The 21,538-nt window shown below is 36.4% G+C and overlaps 1 protein-coding gene across 1 annotated transcript; it reads left to right on the forward strand.

Annotated features, from left to right (window-relative positions):
- Nucleotides 1-1,327: 1,327 nt before the first annotated feature.
- On the forward strand, nucleotides 1,328-19,652 carry LOC139114685 (26S proteasome non-ATPase regulatory subunit 2-like). Its single transcript, XM_070676556.1, has 20 exons — nucleotides 1,328-1,447; nucleotides 2,141-2,197; nucleotides 2,826-2,990; nucleotides 3,453-3,574; nucleotides 4,284-4,508; nucleotides 5,353-5,511; nucleotides 6,019-6,163; nucleotides 6,676-6,736; nucleotides 6,916-7,068; nucleotides 7,462-7,568; nucleotides 8,757-8,884; nucleotides 9,403-9,490; nucleotides 10,120-10,282; nucleotides 10,732-10,833; nucleotides 11,109-11,362; nucleotides 15,526-15,694; nucleotides 16,287-16,508; nucleotides 16,891-17,009; nucleotides 17,692-17,806; nucleotides 18,874-19,652. The coding sequence occupies exons 1-20, from the start codon at nucleotides 1,358-1,360 to the stop codon at nucleotides 18,939-18,941; spliced, it is 2,712 nt and encodes a 903-aa protein (XP_070532657.1). The 5' UTR covers nucleotides 1,328-1,357; the 3' UTR covers nucleotides 18,942-19,652.
- The last annotated feature ends 1,886 nt before the right edge of the window (nucleotides 19,653-21,538 follow it).

The raw sequence follows: 21,538 nt of genomic DNA on the forward strand, positions 1-21,538 counted from the left end.
TGTTAAAGAGATGTCTTTGTCACGTAGATATTTGTACTCTAACACTGGCAATAAAAGTTTTCTCGGTACGTTATTCGAATTGCAAAACGAATGTAAACCAGCACCCATACACGATTGAATCTTCCCGTCTGCTCACGCATGCAGTCTGCTGATGTGTGGTTTCATGACGATGCTGAAGTTAGACTCGGTTTCGGATTCGGTTTCGGATTCAGTTTCGGATTCGGTTTCGGATTCGAGAGACTGAAAGAAATTTTATATTTTCAGCCAATTGTTACACTGTGGAATACTGGAATTTATTTTCCTTACTTTCCCTGGACCCTTTTTTCAGCTAAAATAATATCTAATCACACTAGACGAAGTGAAAATAAGATCACAATAAAACAATGAAAATCTGTTTTCAGCTAAAATAAATTCCAATGAAAATGAATAGTCCATGGTACTTTTGTATGCAAAGATAAATAATTGTCGTCAAGAATAAGTTTTTACTGGGTTACCTGTCGGCATATGTAGTATATATTTCACAGCATAAATTGTGTGCATATATTCACAATTAAAATGGTTAAAAAATAGAAATTACAGAAAGCTTCAAAGCACTTTAATTTGAAATTGAAAGGAAGTGTCGAGCAAGGAAAACAATATTTACAAAAACATACTTTAATCATTTTATATGTCACAATGTGTGTCACATGGTTTAATGTTAATGTGTTGTATTAATTTGATGTTTTGATTGATGTTGTTCTACATAGATTTCATTTTGAATGTACCATACTAAACTCTCGGACTAAACTATCAGTTAATATGTTGCGTAATAAAGATAGCATTGAATGCATTTCTTTGAATTGTGCGTAGTACTGTTAGCTTGAATAGTCTGAACTGCATAATGCCCATAATTGAGATGGACAGCTCATAAGTTGTAACTTTTGACTGATTTTTCAGCAGTTTTGTCTTGTGTAGTCATGCACTACAGTTTCTTGCTCTACTGCCTAAAGTGTTTTGATTTTTTAAACTGTATAAATTATGATTATATATGAAACATTTATGTCATGAAATACATGCTACATTTATGTGATGAAATACATGCTACTTGTGCAGTAAGGTGATCTAGTTAAAATATCTCCTTGTGTATCAGTAGTTATTATATATTCTTCGAAAAAATAATAACATAAGCTGGAAATATAAAACTATTCTCAGTTATTCGAATCCGAACCGAATCCGAAACCGAATCCGAAACCGAATCCGAAACTGAGTCCAACTTCAGCATCGTGGTTTCATGATGGTTTCATCAGAAACAGCGCCACCAACTAGAAACAAGGCAATCTCTTTTGCAATCCCACAATGCAATAACTTGCAAATCAAAATGGCGGACACTAAGAAGACACAAAACGAAGCAGAAGCAAAAGACGAGCAAAAAGAAAAGAAAAACGATGAGGAGAAAGAGCCAGAGTTGGTAAGACCTTTATTTATGAATAGGAGATTGCTTTCATCTGATTTCGGGTCGCATGGTCTTCGCTAAGTAACAAAATATCAACTAGACGCACGTGAACCCTTTTGCTGTGTCACTGCCGTGCAGTGTGCTCCTGCACCGGTCCACATGTTTCTCTGTGAAAGATGAAAGTGTACAGATGCAGTGTTCAGGTTTTGCTGTATTTCCGGGTCTGTCGAAGAGCAATGGTTACATTATCGCTTCAAGAAGAGTGTTAATTTCGACTTATCTGATAATGTGTATGAAAAGAAGACAGTTGCACATAATCGATAACAGGGCGATAAATGGTGTATGTACTCTATGCGATATGCTGTCTCGATTAACCGTGTGGATTCTTGGTTATCTGTAGTGTAGACCTTAGGCCAAACAGGGCCACATGATTTCCGTGACGATGTAAAATGTAGACGCCAAGTTCGCTTGATTTCATGTCCTGAGTCGGCAATATAATGTACAATGATCATGCAATAGAAGCGAACGACATTATAAGCGTGAACGCCATACACAAGTCCCACAACCGAAAAGTCAAGCCGTGATTATCATAGCTACACTAAATCAATCCTTGAGCAAATGCACTAGATTTAAATAGCACCGATTTTTTTTGTCGACAGTGTCAGTATCAGGGTCATGTTACATGGTATATTTTCTGTTTTATTTCAGTCTGAAGAGGACAAGCAGTTACAGGAAGAACTCAACATGCTTGTTGAAAGACTTGTTGTGAGTATAATTCAGCAATAACCCCACTGCAGGCACTTGCACGATATTGGGGCTCAATGCACAACATATAATATATGAGACATGTAAACAAATACCAGTAAATGAATATTTTCAAATGCCACCATCGCTTTGTTACATGTATGCTGAATCTAATGGCAGACTCAGAAACACAGTAGTGCCTCAAAGTCCAAAATGATGCATCTCCATTCACTACACTTCCCTCTGATGCAAGTTTGGTTTTCATATTTAAGGCATCGCTATACATGCAAAACTGAATCAAAAAGCTTCTTAAAGTTTTGGGATTCAGGAATCTTGAATGAAAGAGGGAATAATTCAATACATGTGTGTATGAAATCAAAGCAGCAAATGCAACAACTCACACATACAGCATGATTTGATGCTTTCCCCTATTGATCACCTTACTCCATCAATTTTGGTGCCCTTGCTAATACTTTCACAGTTACATGTATATTGGAAAGTAATCCACTTTGTGCACTTTGGTGGCAATTCACAGCAGACCAGGCTATTCAATTGCTTTGGTGATTCCAGCTAACATTGTAACAAAACTACTCATCTTGCTGCTCTTTGTTCTTGTACTGAGGAGAACTGTACCGTTCTGTATTTGCAGGAAACGAATGAGAAGTTGCATAAACCTGCCCTCGAGCAACTAAGAACACAAATCAGAGCATCCACAAGTTCAATGACCTCTGTACCAAAACCACTGAAGTTTCTACGACCTCACTATGGCACACTCAAAGAAGTGTATGAGAAGATGAAAGCTGGTGAAAACAAGGTGAGTCATACTCGACATGTAAGAAAATGGAACTGATACTGATTATAGCATGATATTTGCACTGTGTAACTCTTAGTTTAGCTTTTAACTCTAGTTTAGCTATCTTTTTACAACAAGTGATAATATAAATAGTGATAATATGGACAAATTTAATACATGTAATTAATAAAATTATGTTACTTTAGTTTTAATGTAAAATGCTCATTCATTCATTCACTCATTCATTGGGCAAGGGCGTGTTGTGAAAGGTATAGGCATACTGTACATTGAGTCTTTGCTTTTGCTTTATCTTTGCTAGAAAACTGAAATAATGACATGTACATGTGTATGTTAGTCAACGATGTATGACCAGAGTAAAAGTGTACAATACTGTATTTGCCCAACTTTACCTCATTATTCATAGTGTTATATATGTACCGATAAGTCTTGATGAGTTTCTCTTTTCTCTGTCCATTTCAACAGAGATTCTGTGCTGACATCATCTCCGTGTTAGGAATGACCATGAGTGAGAACAGGGATTGCTTGAAATTCCGTCTCTTAGGTTCCAAGGAGTCACTTGAATCTTGGGGTCATGAGTATGTCAGGTAAGCAAATTTTACCTCCATTCCAAGAATAAAACAACTTAAGGTAAGGCTGGTTGTATTACCAGTATTTCATATGGATTTTACTGCATGAGGTGTTTAGTGTGTACATGTAACAGGACGTGCAAATACATGTACATCTCTTCTTTGATTTAATGATGTCATCAATGTTCTTGATAGGATCAGAGTACATGTACTTACATCTAATGTTATTCTTAGGCTTGCAGGAATTATCATCAATCTCAAGTAGGATTGTAATGGAGATCAAGAATGCTACAGATGTCATCCTAGCTATTTGTCAATGCAAAATTTTGTATTATTCTTGTAGAGTGAGCTAGTTTAAAAGATTGGAAAACACCATTTAGACAGATGCATTTTGATGAACTGACAAACCTTATGATACTTAATACAAGTTTCCTTGAGCACGGTAAAAAAAATATGGAATACATCCCACTGATGGCAAAATATATCACCATCAGTTTTGAATTTTGAACTTCAGATACAAGAAATGATCAAAATTTTGGCAGTTGCAAATGCCTGTGTGGAGATTTCTTTTGTGAGCTCTCAAATAGATCCTATCTAGTATCTTTCCATGTCTGTCTAACTTTCAATTGAGTTAGTTTACAGTTATATAAAATCAAATCATGCAAAAGCAGTAAAATACCTCAGAATGAAAACACTATGGCACACTGACATTCTGTGTTCTTTACAGGCATTTAGCTGGTGAGATAGGACAAGCTTGGCAGGAGACCGAGGAGAAGGACACTGAACACAGGGAGAAGTTGACGACACTGGCCAAAGAAATCGTACCATACAACATGAAACACAATGCTGAAGCTGAGGCCTGTGATCTGTTGATGGAAATAGAACGCTTAGATTTGCTAGATCACTATGTAGATGAGAGTGCTTATCCCAGAGTGTGTTTATACCTTGTCAGGTTTGTTACCATCCTTGTTTTCTAACATTCTTTTACTCTATTAGGGTACTACACATAGTTTGATTCAGTGTAAGGGACACTAGGGGAAATACTAAATGCTTGATTTTACAAAGTAATACTCACTAGAGAGTGTTCCAACTTTTTCATCTAACGAAGTTACAACATACACTATGTAAGGAGAATATAGTCGTGAGAGAACTCAATAGTTGATGGTCTTGCAGTTCAAACTACCTTCCCAATGTTTCATCTTACTGGTCATCCAGCTTCTGCCTAAAAGTAGTCAGAGTTTGAGTGCCTATTTTTGAATTGTCAGAGCTTCTATTAAGGCAGAATGTGCGTTGGGGACAGACATTCGGACTCTCAAACTCTTACAATTCTTTTCTGAAATACCACTTGTGGAGGTTCATTTTAAAGCTCTTGATGCAAGAAAACTTTTCACCTGCTTAGTTTTTTGAAATTTGAAAATTTTATTTTTTTCCGTAGAGTTAAGACAGGGATGGTGGCCATTTTGAATTTTAAATATTGATAAATCTTGGGTTATATTTTTCTCTAGTACCAAAATTTGCAGTTACCTCCAATTTTCATCATTGATTTTGAAAGAGAATGATTAAAGATTCCTTTAGGAAAGTTTGAGCAAAAGTTTTAAGTCTTTCGCTTTCGAGGGGTGTACTACCTTAAAATGATTTCATTTTTTTAGTTTTGCCCATATGTTAGTTTTTAGGCATCTTGGGCACATACAAGAATTCAGTATTCAACTAGGCCAATAGAGAATTTAAATTTCTCAATAAAATCTCTCTTTATATTTCTATGATTTCTGATTTGCTCTACATTATTATTACCCAAGTTGTGTCAATTATGTACCTGAGCCTGAAGATACTACGCTGTTGAAGACTGCCCTCCGACTTTTCCGTAAATTTGACCGATATCCAGAGGCATTGAGACTTGCTATGCAGCTAAACGACATTGAACTCATCGAAGAAATTTTCACTTCATGCAAAGATATGTAAGTAGACCATTGATTTTGCTTTCATTATAATAAAACTACAAAGATTTATAGTTTAACTATTTTGTATTGAAAGTGTAGCAACATTAAATATCTTTTTTATCGCATTACAATCAATATGCCGTGATTTGAATGTGATACATGCAGTTTTTAAAACCCAATTGGGGTATTTATTGCACTCAACATTGATTTTATTGTTACATCTGCGTTTCATGTATATTACATTTTCTGATCCATCAAAATGAATACTTGCAGTGCAATGTATTTATTGTATGTTGGTGTGTGTATTCATATCATTTTGTTGAAGCATGTCAAAGTCACCGTAGTATAAACCTTCCTGTAATTTCCTCTTGCCCAACTTTTAAGCAGCTCAAGTTTTGTATTTTTTTAGTTTCTTGAAGTAATATTCTTCTGTAGTATACAAATAATCTACAGGTTGAATTTGTGATACTGTCTTTAGTTGATTTACTGTGTTTCTCATATATCTCTCTCAAACCTTGTCTTCAGATTGGTTCAAAAACAGATGGCATTCATGCTTGGCAGACAGCAGGCATATCTGGAACTGAATGATGACATGGATGAATACGATGACTTGGTGGAAATCATGTCCAATGTACATCTCAATAGTAACTTTCTGGCCCTAGCCCGTGAAGTAAGTACAGCTTTGAGTCATGTACTTTGTGAGAAAAAAGTGTTTCATACACTGTTTGTTTCAATTTACTGACTGTAGTGAGGTAGCCTAGGTTGTGTCATGAAGAAAATGTTGCTTTCTGTTCATTGTAAAAGTTCAAGAATAAATGTCTCCGTAAGTTCAGTTGTAATGGTAAAGTCTGAAGATGATGTATAAATATCTGTACAGTGATCTTTAAGTTTACCAGACATTTCGGAAAATAAAATTGATAATCAATTATGTATTAACCATGGTTGGTTTTTCCAGTCGCAACATGTTGTGTTTGTACAAATCTACAAACACAACAAATCTTAAAGTTATACTCAAGGAGTTGCTCATTATTTAACTGGCTGTAATGGCAGCTGAATGAGAAACAGACTGAAAAATCTAACATCTTACATGAATTAAAAATCTTTCCCAGATTCAGGGGGCTACATACACAAATAGCATGAACAAATGAAATATTGAAGAATGTTTGTTTGTTTCATTTATAGTTGGATATCATGGAACCCAAAGTACCTGAAGATATTTATAAAAGCCATCTAGAAAACAACAGTAAGTACCTTCATGTGTATATTTACATGTGTACACAGTTCAGCAGCACTGAACACATGCAGTGTTCATGTTACCTTTACCTGATTCCAAGTTTTCAAAATGTGCATCTTCATCCAAAAAACAATCCATGTGTGTGTACCTAGCTCTTATGTCTGCATATTCTATCATACAACCTTCAGGGCCATCATTTGGACCAAGTGGATCCCAGGTAGACTCGGCAAGACAGAACTTAGCATCATCTTTTGTCAATGGCTTCGTCAATGCTGCCTTTGGACAAGATAAGCTACTCACAGAAGATGGTAATAAATGGATATACAAAAACAAAGAACATGGTAAGGTCATGTACACAGCTGTCTTTGGATATCTTTGAAGATCTCTAAATCTAGCAGAGGAAAAATTATTGTGCAGTGTTCTACAATCTGACATCTAAATATGTTCAGGTGCCGAACAATTAGGATAGATCATTACCTGAGGACTAACCTCCTAAATTTATGGTTTTTCATGTCATAAATTTGTCTATTGTGTGAGTAACCAGAGTGTGTTTCTAGGGGTCTATATTGCATAGCAGAGCTGCATTGAGAAGACAAGCCTATCTTGTTTTGTAAATCTGCAACTTCATTTTTGATGTACTGTATATTGCAGACCTTAGTCATGTACTATGTTTACGTTTTCATATGAACAGTTAATGGCTTTAGAAATCAACAAAATTTGAATTTGATTGACAGGTATGTTGAGTACAACTGCCTCACTAGGTTTAATACTATTATGGGATGTTGATGGTGGACTCACACAAATTGATAAGTATTTGTATTCGTCAGAAGATTACATTAAGGTAGGTATCCTATCTATGCAAGAATTTCTATGCACACGTAATGCCCATATGTCTTTGTCACATTTCCATTGTTTCTAAGCAAGAATTGATATTACTGCAACAGACAGATTCTCATTCATGAAATTGATAGTTCTACTTTACTGTAACCATCATAATATTATATAGGGCTCAGCCCTTGGTGTCGCGCCAGGGGTTAAGATTGGCAATGTTATTTGTATTGATTCATGATAAAATGTAATTAATTGTTACTTCATAAACGTTTATATGACAACTATGCCCAGTTTCCCTCTGATGAAAGCAGTTCACGTACGTACACGACGTCAAACCCTGCAGCGGAGCAGGTATAGATGTCCTGTAACGTGTAAAAATTTTGGACAAAAATTGGCAATTTTTACAATGATAACAGCCTATTGCGTTAAACAAGGGACGTATTATGCAATCATTATCATTGCAATGGTAACCGCACTGCCCATCTTCCACTTGCAAGCTGAAAACACGGTCCCTCGTGCTGAAAACTACAGCGTTCCGTCTAAAAACTGACAATTTTTGAATCTAATTATTGACACAGGGGGCGCTTTTCTAAAATTAAATCCCAGCATTCTTTGCGTATGCCCCCGTTCATATGCACGACAGTTTTCTCCCTCTATCTACATAAACGATATTTTGTATCGGCGACAAGGTGCATAATAACATTTACTAGCTAATAAAAGAGGTATATTTTTTAAATGGCATGTTATATAATAGTAATTTGTTTCGTATTTGTTTATTTACGAGTACTCAAAAAAAAAACATGGCGGCGCCCATGAAAGAAGGGTACACTTCCGGTTACTCGCATAGTATATTATAAATATGCGCATGCGTAGTCAGTAAGCCGCTGGCGCGACTATTATGTGCCATGTAAACAAACACACTGAATTCGCTGCAGCTTTAGACGTAAAATCTATAATATTTGTGAACATGACATCCGTATACTGCACAACAAGCCACGTTGGTCAGAAATCACTCATGTTCTATATCTAGTGACAAAAGAACTTTACTCTGATGCTGTTTTGCTAATCATGAAGTTATCTTGTCTCAATTAGATTAAACTGTAAAAGATTCCATCATGAGATATGGCAATGTGCAGATTTTTGAATGATTTATGCAGAGTGTGTAAGTACTGTAATATTGTCTATTTCATATTCCCAGTCAGGAGCTCTACTTGCCTGTGGTATTGTCAATTCAGGAGTCCGCAATGAATGTGATCCAGCATTAGCATTGTTATCAGATTATATCCTGCACACTAGTAATATCATGAGAATAGGATCAATTATGGGGTATGTATATCAATTTTTTGTCATCTCTTGTAAAGTTTTTCCACTAGGCTTTATTTGATCCTTAATTCTGTCCTTGCCAACAGACTGGTGAAAAAATTAAGTTTTCAGGGTGTTAACATTGCACAAGTAATACCATGAAACTAGCATTTTTAAAGCAGAAACGATCTTATCAACATGTCCAATGTGATGCCAAATAACAAAGATAATGTGAACACATGAATGATCAGGCTGGAACTGTTACGGCAATCAATGTATATTGTAATTTCTAGTATTGAAAGTAGTCATGACGTTCAACAAGTGAAAAATGAGTAATTTCTCTGATGTCTATGTATCAAATCTGTCAATGTTTATCTAACCTGAGTTAAGTTTCCATTAATTATTATTTACTTCTGATTGTTGTTCTTGAACTCTCACACATTCATCACAAACTCAATCATATCACACACAAGTTCTGAGACTATTTTGTTGTGAAATGATTAACCTTTGTAATCTGACTGAAATATTTGATTTCATTGAAGGCTTGGCCTGGCTTATGCTGGTTCCAATAGGGAAGATGTGTTGACACTATTGTTACCTGTCATGGGTGACAGCAAGTCAAATATGGAGGTAGGTATTTTGTCTTCTGAAATCAAATTCTTTTCTTCATCGAGCAGTTAGAAAACAGTATGTACATGTAACACTGTAGAACATTGCTGTGTGTAAATTATTACATGGAGAACAAGTGAACTGTAGTTGTAAGAGGAAAAATCCTGATCAATGCTATAAAATCTGCAAGTTTCTGTGACTATAAGGGACAAGGACACATCAGTGCACAAAAAGCCTTTCAATTCCTGGAGGTGTTTATGAACCTGGAAAGTGTCCTCAATAGGCTGTTTGTAAGACATGAATGTGATGTTTCATCCTGGTATATTTGTCAGCATGCAGTGATCGTATCATAGCATTTTGTTGTGAACATGATAAGTCATGCTTCAAATTACATCATCATCTCAATTCAATGCCGTATTTACTGAGTGTAGTTAATGGTGACAGTCAACTCTTCCAGAATGCTGGATTCATAGCAATAAAAATACTATGATGTAAGGTCATTTAAATGTTGATGAAAATTTTATTCTTTTCAGGTCATAACTTTTCATTGAAAACGAATATCCAGTAGAAATATTTTGATTAAAGTGACGTCCATAAACATAGGTGGTGACATTTTACTGATCTTGACCATGTCATGTTTTCCATTTCAGGTTGTTGGTGTGGCAGCATTGGCGTGTGGTATGATATCTGTAGGTACATGCAATGGTGAAGTTACATCAACGATATTACAAACAATGATGGAAAAGTCAGAGCTAGAGTTGAAAGAAACTTACTCCCGCTATTTAGCTCTAGGACTTGGATTAAACTATCTTGGTAAGTAGATGAACGTTACTAGTTTGTGACAGCATGTCTTATTTATTTACTTTCTGCAGAGATGATCTCTGTGCCATCAAAAATATTTTGACACAAAATTCTGTGAAGACATGACACACACTCTGATGGAATTAAACATTTTGTGTGCATATTGTAGGAAAACTAACACATTTTCAAAGAAGTCCTGGTGAACCAAGTTATTTTCTGATGCATCAAGATAAATCAAGCGGTCTCTTCAGCGTAGTTTGGTAGCCCTGCATCCAAATTTGATGAAAACATTTGACTAGTAGTCACTCTGTGAAGTGAATTTCAGATATCATCTTTTCAGGTGTTTTATATTTGCAAATGCAAACAATGCTGATTGATACACTTTGCATCAATTAATACAGCAGTAGATTTATACCTTGCAATTAACTGTGACGCATATTTCATCATACTTGTTGCAATAGGCAAGCAAGAAGCAGCAGATGCTACACTAGCAGCATTGGAAGTGTTGCCAGAACCGTTGAAAAGTATCAGTAATATATTGGTGGAAGTTTGTGCATATGCAGGTAAGATATACTGAACTGTTTTTACCATAGCAAGTCATTGTAACATGCATTTGTATATACTTCACTTTGGAATAAAACACTGTTGCTTGCGAATAAGTACCCTGAAGGAGTGAATACAGCTAGTTTTCAGGATTTCTTGATGAGCGCCACCAGTGTTAGGTTTTGTTGTACCATTTGTTTTTATCATAGCCATCCAAATTGGTCATAATGTTATGTCTCTATCAGCCATGTATAGTGGAATAAAACCACTCAATTCGTTTTTGTTACATTACAAGGTACTGGTAATGTATTGAAAATACAGAAGCTGTTACATCTGTGCAGTGAACACATCGATCCAACTAAGGAAAAAGAAAAAGAAGAGAAAAGTGAAAAAGAGAAAGACAAGGATAAGGATAAAGATAAGAAGAAATCTGAAGATTCCGGATATGATGCAGCGGCACATCAAGGAATTGGTGTCTTAGGTATTGCATTGATTGCAATGGGTGAAGACATTGGATCAGAAATGTCACTCAGAACATTTGGACATCTGGTGAGTGGATAGTTAGTCCCCACGGACACCGTCCGGGGGGACTTATAGGTTTGGTCATGTCCGTCCGTGTGTGCGTGCGTGCGTCGTCCGTGTGTCCGTCCGTTCACGCAGATATCTCAGACATGCCCATGTCAATTTCTTTCAAACTTTGCACAAGGATAGTACCCTACCCCATACAGATGCACGTCGATTTGTTTCAGAATGCGATCAAATTTGGCCGTGTTAGAGGACTTTTTAGTTTTCACCTCCATAGACTCCCATGTATAAGGCAGTCTCCATAGACTCCCATGTATAAGGCAGTCCATAGACTCCCATGTATAAGGCAGTCCATAGACTCCCATGTATAAGGAAGTCCATAGACTCCCATGTATAAGGCAGTCCATAGACTCCCATGTATAAGGCCAAGAAAAATAAAAATTTAGTTTCTCATCGTATTCATATTGGAAAAAGGATGCAGTTACACAGTTTTTAGTCCCCATGGATGAAATCCAGGGGGCTTATAGATTGGGTCATGTCCGTCCGTGAGTCCATCCGTGAGTCCATCCGTTCACGCAGATATCTCAGATATTTTGACAAAATGTCATGTGACCTTGGTGACCTTTGACCTCAAATATAATTTTGTCCATAACTCAGTAACCACAAGTGCTACACCCTTCATATATGGTGTGATGGGACAGCTTATGACGCCACATATTGTACCTCATTAATTATGCACATATCTAATTTTGAGCAAGCCATTCGAGCTAGAGGTCTGATTTTTGGTATATAGAGATAACTTAGCAATACAATTTTTTGACAAATGTCACATGACCTTGGTGACCTTTGACCTCAAATATACATATTTGTCCATAACTCAGTAACCACAAGTGCTACACCCCTCATGTATGGTATGATGGGACAGCTTATGACGCCACATATTGTACCTCATTAATTATGTGCATATCTAATTTTGAGCAAGCCAATCGAGCTAGAGGTCTGAATTTTGGTATATAGGGATAACTTAGGGACCGTCTCAGATTGTCGCAGAAGTTCAAAAAGCGAAATTCATTCGTTTAGGGGGAGGGGGTTTGACCTCCATTCAATTAGTGAACTTCACTTTCGCACTTTTATTTTGTGATCACAAGTTTTCGTGTGTTTATTTTAAATTAAAGAAAAACTGCATACTTGTGCCAACAAATTTGTAATTGTTTCCATCTCGTTTGTGCCCCAAACACAATTTACATTGTATCCTAAACATTTCATTCATCAAATTATACAAAGACAAAAAGTATCATTTTTTTAAATGTGCTATTTATAAGCGTCTGCTCTAACCACTAGATGTCTTTATTCTCACTTGTTATGCACCTTGTCATAGTCGTTTTAATATGATTGAACATGCCTGCCCCCCTTGTCAAAGTTTCTCGCTTATTTACCGCCCCTACCAAGTACAAATTGCGTGTTCACAAAGACAAAGAACAGTACAAGAGATGCAAAAAGGGAAAGTAAAATAAAATGAAACTTTTATGCGGTAAAATGCCCTGTTAATACTCAAATCTGATCGATTACTTTAATTGTAATGTGGCAAGGGGAATACGTCTATAGTAGCTATAGCAAAATGCAACATTGTACTCTCAGGCAGGCATGAACATTTTCGCACTTTTGAAGTTTCGTTTAGGGGGAGGGGGGAGGGGGTTTTGATCTAAACGAAGAAATTTCGTTTCTTGAACTTCTGCGACAATCTGAGACGGTCCCTTAGCAATACAATTTTTTTGACAAAATGTCACATGACCTCAGTGACCTTTGACCTCAAATATACATATTTGTCCATAACTCAGTAACCACAAGTGCTACACCCTTCATGTATGGTATGATAGGACACTTTATGACGCCACATATTGTACCTCATTAATTATGCACATATCTAATTTTGAGCAAGCCAATCGAGCTAGAGGTCTGATTTTTGGTATATAGGGATAACTTAGCAATACAATTTTTTTGACAAAATGTCATGTGACCTTGGTGACCTTTGACCTCAAATATACATATTTGTCCACAACTCAGTAACCACAAGTGCCAAACATTTCATATATGGTATGATGGGACACCTTATGACGCCACATATTGTACCTCATTAATTATGCACATATCTAATTTTGAGCGAGCCAATAGAGCTGGAGGTCTGATTTTTGGTATATAGAGATAACTTAGCAATACGATTTTTTTTTTCAGAATGTCACGTGACCTTGATGACCTTAGACCTTGATTATACATATATATGCATAACTCAGTAACCACAAGTTCTATACGCTTCAATTTTGATAGGATATTAGACCTTAAGATTTCACATCTCGTACCTCATTTATTAGGCCAGGAAGAAAAAATAAATTGTTCATCGGAATCGCCGCTTCTACTTTGGCATATTTGGAATTTTTTTTTTTTTGATCGCGGCAAATTCTTACTTCCGCATTACAAATATGTTTAGTACTGCCGCTGGTGGCGCCCTACACTTTGTCGGGTTTTCGCGGGCACGGGATTTTTAATGAGACTTCCTACGTGTTTGTACGGACTTCGTTGACCGCCAACACGTTGTTGTGACGTCTGAATTTGGCGAATCACGACGCAAGTGGGTCGATTTGGTTAGGTTAGTATATGTCACATCATGAGTATTAATTTGATCGCCAACATTCGACGTGATGGCCAACAGTTAGTTCTATTGCTATTCAGTGTTTGTCCTGATATTATACGTTCGGCGATTTGTTCAACAAGATCGTGACAGCAGATGACGGTGCATCCGATTGAATGAAAATTGCATCGAAGTATAAAAATTACGGCAATGACAAACACATGGTTGCGTCGATGTTAAAGTACGATCTGAATGATGACTATATAACTTCACTCCGATCACAGTACAGTGTTGTGAGACCACTGTGTAAACTGTGTAGAGACAGTGGTAAAGAGGTCAAAACATGGGGCCAAAGTAAAATGAAAAAACTCAGATGCTAGGTCCCACCAGGACAATATTAAAGGACAATACTGAATTGTTGGATTTCAGTGATTTGCTGTACATTTCAGTTTTATTCTGAGAGAATGTTGAAATACTCAGAATATGTTGTGCAAACACTAACTGTGAATGTAATGGCGCGGCCTATGTAATTGTTGGGAATATAGTCTTGAATTCAGTTACCAGTATCAGTGTTTCTTGTCTGAGATATTTCTGTTAAAAAGGGAAACAATTATCTTGCCTTGTCTGCATCTGTGCAAAAATGCCAGAGAACCGCGTTTACCTTCGGCCTAAAAAAAAAAAAAAAAAAAAAAAAATTTCGCTCGCCGCTCCTGGAACTTGGTCCAAAAAATCCGATGAACAAGATTTTTTTTTTCTCTGGCCTTATGCACATATGTATTTCTGGCTGGCCAACACAGCTAGAGGTCTGATCTTTTTTCCCAATTTAGAACCATAACTTAGACATGCCTCTTGTTATAAATTGGGAAAAATGTCATCAACCTATATGCCCATAGTTGTGAACTTATACACTCAAGTGATACTTCTTAATGACCACATTTCCCTGCCCCATCAAGACTACCGTTAATACTCCTTTTACAAGTGGGGACTATGTCATTGTCAATGACTTGTTTGAACAGGACTCTATCCTCTCTGAGGACTGGTCATCAAAATACCCATGAATAAGTGGGGACTGTGTCATCAACGATGACTTGTTAGAATTAGTCTAGGAGAACCTGTTTTCAGTGATGAGTTGTGTTGTTTTACTTGATTTAAGTATAGATCTGTGTTCTTAGTGTACAAGAATGATAGCCAGCAATGAAGTCTGAGGATCTCAACACAAACTAAGACTATTACTGACGGTTAATATCAGACATACCAGATTCTGATAATGTCCTTGTGTGATAAACTTGTCTCTGTCTGTCTATAGCATGCGTTCAGTCAGGGCTTTTTTGAATTTCACGCATCTTAACATCCAGTTAAAATGTAACTTAGACTTAAGTATTTCAAACATTTGCAGTGGCTATTTTACACTAAAACAAACTATTTGCATCACTGCATGCAACCTCATCAATATTACCACTATATCTGGTACCCATAATTACAAGTCAATCTGCCAACCAGTATCATTACATATAAATTGAAAGATATGACTTAACACGAAACATTGCTACTTCCATTTCAGCTCAGGTATGGTGAACCAGTAATTCGAAGGGCTGTACCATTGGCGTTAGGTTTGATATCTGTGTCAAATCCAAGACTCCAAGTTCTGGACACACTCAGCAAATTCTCACATGACAGTGACAGTGAGGTTGCCCACAATGCAATATTTGCCATGGGTATTGTCGGAGGAGGTTAGTGTTTGAAACTCTACAGTCTTGTAGATGTGTTGATGTAAAAATATTGACAGTTCCTGCAAGAAATGAGTACAACAATAAAAACTGATTATGAAATATTGTTTCAAAATTATTGAACTTTATGTATCAAAGCAATTCATTCCAATTAGATTGTATTCCATGTGTCCATGACAGATTGGCACTTATGTCTGGTCATAAAGAGTTGTAAGCTAGACAGATCAAAAATTTCCATGTTCGTAACAGCAACACATGACCTTGAATGACCATGGGACTTGATCAATGATGGTACCTGATATTACTAATGAATGCATGGAGTTTGGGTATGACTTTCGTATGACTGCTTATAATTTAGATAAACACTAGGAGTTGCTGTTTGTGTCAGTTTGCTTTATTGCAGTATCTACATCCAGCAGTCAGTTTCAAAAACAGAAGACAGTAATTTTATCTACAGAAAGATAAAAATGCAGGTAGCAGTGGCTCTCAAAAAGTCTCTCTTGGTGATCCAAAACTGGCATTCCAATAACCTTCATGCGTTATGTCACAAGTCACACATCATCTGATATGATTAATATGTGTTCATCCTATCCAGGCACTAACAACGCCAGGTTAGCAGCAATGTTACGGCAGTTAGCACAGTATCATCACAAAGATCCCAACAATCTGTTCATGGTTAGACTGGCACAGGGGCTGACACATCTTGGCAAAGGAACACTGACGTTAAGTCCGTATCACAGTGATAAACAACTTCTCAGTCCAGTTGCCACTGCTGGACTACTAGCCACACTGGTATCATTCCTCGATGTGAAAAACAGTAAGTTGTTGTGTTATGCATCTCATATCAGTGTAATCAGTCATTAGAAAGAATAAAGATATTTCATGAAACAGCTGTGCTAGGCAAACCATATGTTGATTAATTCATTTAAAATTTTGAAAGTTCTGTAATATAAATGTTGAGAATAATCAAAATCTTAAGTAAACTTTTCTTGATGTTTGTAAAACCAAGAAATCTTTGTGAAATGTTCACAGAAATTGACTTTCCACGATTTATTACTATCAAAATAGCCAAGGAAACAAATGGAATTATGAGCGCTCTGCAATTTGTAAATATTTTCTAAAGATATTCTCCACTGAAACTTGTTGCTTTGTACAAATAAACACATTTTACATGTATTATTGTGTTTATTCTGTTCCAGTCATCTTGGGGAAGTCTCATTACCTCCTATTTAGTTTAGTATCAGCAATGCAGCCTAGAATGTTAGTTACATTTGATGAAGAATTGAGACCTCTAGCAGTTCCAGTCAGAGTGGGACAGGTAAGTTTGTGTTTGGTTGTGTGGTTGACCACATTGCAATGGCTGACTTTTACTTCTTTTTATGTATGATGTGAACAATTCTCTGCAAGGACTTAGATTCTACCTTGATGCTAGTATATTGTTGCCTGTACCGATGGAAGATATTTTGTTATGTTGTCCTTGCCTCTAGCTTAAATGTAGCTTTTTTTTTGTTAAGGCTGGTACCCCGGTAAATGTTACCAGGGTTCCCAAGTCATTTTACCGGGGTTCCCTTTGGTATATCAATGCAATCTGATTAGGGGACACAGAATTGCTACCGGGGTTCCCAAATCATTTACCTCTGTTCCCCAACCTTAGCAAAAACACTGTGTAGGCTTTCTTAACATATTTCGTCAGTTTTAGAATGCAACATTTCAGAAAATATTGACATCTTATATGTGAAAAAGCTCTCAAGGCAGTATCAGCGTAAAACGCAGCCTTTTCCCCTTTCATCCTCAAAATGTGTAAATATTTGAGGTACATCCTTCCTGGCCATCAAGTGTGTGATGCAGTGTAAGATAGTCAAATAGCCTGCGAATTTATTCTTGGTTGATTGTTCTTGTTAAAGTATGTAGTTGATAAGATCAGTTTCAAAGTCTGCAAACATGGATATTTCTGACAAGCCATGTACAAACTATAATTTTGTTTTGTTTGCTGTCCATAGGCTGTTGATGTTGTTGGTCAAGCAGGAAAACCCAAAACCATCACTGGATTCCAAACTTACACAACACCAGTGCTATTACAGTGTGGTGACAGAGCTGAACTAGCAACGGAAGAATGTATCCTTTCTCTTTACAAGAGTTTTATTCATGGAAAGAGTCAACCCTTTTATTGATTGATTGATTGATTGATTGATTGATTTATCTATCTAACTTTGTATTTGTGTGTATTTTGTTGGTGTCTTTGTTTGTGTGTTTGTTCAGTGTAACCAACAGAAAACAAATCTTTTTACAGGACCCCTTCATACGCCTAATTTCATTTTGTAGAGACAAGGGTTATACAATCAGTCACTCACTGTTTTGGTTTCATCAAACTGCACTCAATTGAGTTATCTGTACATAAAGTAAAGATGACCTTAGAGTTACCCCCAGTCAATCATTGCGTTGTATATTTCTGACTTCATCCAGTAGATTGAGAAAATGTAGAATGTCTGTGTGTTAACCTTGTAGGAATTCTGTTATTCGAAGCAGTCAAAATTTTCAAGTAGGTGTTATGTTTCCATTGATATGCAGCTAGGTAGCTTGGTGAGTTTGAGGGCGTATTCACCAGCAGGATCTTGAAATTTTATGATGGCAAAAGTAGGTTTCTTAAATCGGTGAGTAGCCAGTCTATTTGTATGGTGTTCTGGCTAAAAAATGTGAAGTAAAAATGAAATGGGAATGTGAAAAATTCTTACTGCTCAGCAAATAGTATTTGGCTTAGCTTGTGAATCACAGAGCTCATTCTTAGCTGCTGTATTACCCTTACAGCTGTTCTGACATTAAATACATTAACCAAAGTTCTAGGTCCATTTCTATTGACATACACAATTGATGCATGCATGGAAGGATGCAGTGTTAGTGATCGCTCAACAAAATTATCGTCCATATCTTTTAACTCTGTCTGATACTCTGTGTGTGCTTGTGGAACGTTATCAAATGGCTCTAGTATGTGTATTTTGTAAGATTTGGCAGTCATGTGTAGTGAATTAGTAAATCCACCCATCTTTCCAACTCTTCTGGTAACATTTTCATATCATCCACATCTTAAACCTTACCTTTATGGTAAGGCCTACATGAAAGGTACCTGTGTATCAAATTGTTGGCAAATTATCCAATATATTCACCTTAACCAGACTTACCAACAGACATTGCTGTAACACCAGTCATGGAAGGCTTTGTCATCTTGAAGAAGAATCCAGATTATGTTGCATAATTTTTTCCTGACATTTTTTTGAATATTTGTGAATATTTAAACACCACCTCTTACTTTGATGTTCCCAGTGTATACAGTTAGTACGCTAGTGTTACCCAGCTAGACAGGGTATGTCATGTGTAGATATTGCCAGGAAATTACCAAACTGTGTTCCTAAGTCTGTGCTCACAATATTGAGGTAAAAGCAGTCTGTTTGTCATGCTGAGTGAGATAAATTAGGTAATGTAACTTAATGAGCAAATTATTCGGCAATTTGCCAAAAGATAGCTTTGCCATCATCTGTTCTTTGAAGTTTCCCATCAGACCATCTCTGATCAACGATTGTGAAAGTTGTGTCATAACTCGTAAACATCATTTAAGATGACAGCAAAGCTGAATGGTGTGATTGACCGAGTGGACACACAGTTTGTAACTTTTACAATCTTGTCTATGTAACTATAAATGTACTGAAGTCTGTCCTACCATTGAATACAGAGGAAATAGCTCAACAAAAGAGGAATTTTTCACTGTTTTTCACAAAAGATTTTGAACTGAAAATGCTGGTTGATGGATCAGCGACTCTATGTAAATGACATGCAGAAGAAGTTCAGAAGATTGGAAGGGCATTCTTTAGAAAGTGAAGGCAGACATTTCTTCCAGTCTGTGAATTTTTTAAACACTCTGTCACAGACATTAAGTGTCATATTTTCAAAATAAATCATTTAAAGATAAGGTTGTGATGTTTTTGTGGTGTTCATTGTGCCTGTAGTCCTGGTACTCCATCAAATACTGACGGTGAAAGTAAGTTGAGAATGAGGGATGATAGAGATTAAAATGTTATTTCACTGGCGTAATTGCTTAGTTGGCTAGTGGCACTGATCAAAGGACTGTATATTGACTCATAATAAAACACACACCGAAGAGTATGCTGTCTGGTACACTCTAGATACAGATAATTCTATAACATTGCTATACCGCCCCATTGGTACTTCACTTTACAAGCCAACTACAAGAGCAATTTAGATAAATTTCATTGTTAATTCTCAGCTTATTTTCACTGTAAAATTGGAGATAATTAATTGCTGTTATCTGAGATCATTATAGAGTGTTTTTTAATTATGTGTTTACAAACCTTTACATAAGATATTATTACTTGAAACATGATCTGAACTAATTTGGGATAATTAGATTTTCATTTTTTTCAAATTTCTCAAAAGTGTTAGGTGCCGTATAGCTGAATGTTGCAATATTACAAATTTTAAACAATCGTGTAATGTAAAAAGAAAAGCAGATGACATTACATTTCAAGATTAAACAGACATTACCTTACCGTCCAATTATCCCAAATTAGTTCCAATCGTGTTCAGGGAAAAGTAGGTCACACCAGAACCTTAACTTGCATTGACCCCTTCAACATTATGGTTTGGTCCAATCCATTGTTTTCAATGGTAAAGTTGGATCTCTACACAGTAAATGGGGAGAGGCAGCCTAAGTAAATCATTCTGCATTTTCAGGCTACATCGTGAACTCAATTCATTGTTGACTCTTTCAGGGCAGTTTTTCATGAAATTAAAACAGAAAAAAATTTCCTTCAAAGAAAACAATTGCATAGTTTCAATACACTTACGTGTAAGAGAAACATGTAATGCTATTCAAAGCATGGAGCTAGAATAATTCGACATGTTCAAGTTTGAACTATAAATTAGCAAATTTCTAGTGATGCCATGACATGGCCATGTGAATGTATACACTTTGTCTCCAATAGCTTTAACTTGATCAATGGTGTATTGAGTGTTTGTATCTGGCATATTGTATTATAATTGGATGTAACTTGTGTCATCAAGTTTGCCTGTCCCAGATAACAGTGCCATCAATCATCTCCTTGTAGAAACATGCTAATTACACACAGGTCCACATGTACATCCGAAACACTGAACTTTGGCCAAACCATTGCTGTGAATGAGAATGTTGGTAACTACTTTCATGGCTAACAATTACTAAACATTTGAATTACTGTAGACATAAAACGTCTGGTAGCAGTGACGTCCTTGAAAACAACATCAGGTATTCATTGAAAAGATGGATGCTTGATATTTGGTGTTGTTCGGTACAAGTGACCTTTGACCTTAGAGCTTCCTTTTCAAGGAACGCAAAGTAAAAGTGGTGTGATTTCTTGAGAACTTGTATGAAAAGATGGTTCCCATGTCAACACATTGACAGTGGAGCGAATAATCCACTGTCCATTGTCAAAATCTACTGAGGGTTAGTTGATATAAATTTTCTGTTCTGAAGAAAGGGCCGCACTGTGTAATCATTTGGTACTTCTTAATTTGCTTTTCTTTGAATGACAACTATATATGTGACCCAAAATTTGCCAGTTAGAGATTGGTGATATTATTCCACATTGTAGAGACCAGAGCCAAGGATCAACCAACCGGAAATCACCATTGTGTCTTGGCACCGGAACTTAAAGACTCAATGCATGTATTGGACAAGAAATGAAGTGAATGTTTACATGCAGTGTTACTTGGTAAGGAAACTTTTGACTGAAAATCTTAAATGTTCAAGGAAAGCAAAGTGAAAATACAGTGATTTCGTAAGAACTTCTTGAAAGGATA

Source organism: Ptychodera flava, chromosome 16, assembly GCF_041260155.1.
Source record: "Ptychodera flava strain L36383 chromosome 16, AS_Pfla_20210202, whole genome shotgun sequence".
Taxonomy (NCBI): domain Eukaryota; kingdom Metazoa; phylum Hemichordata; class Enteropneusta; family Ptychoderidae; genus Ptychodera; species Ptychodera flava.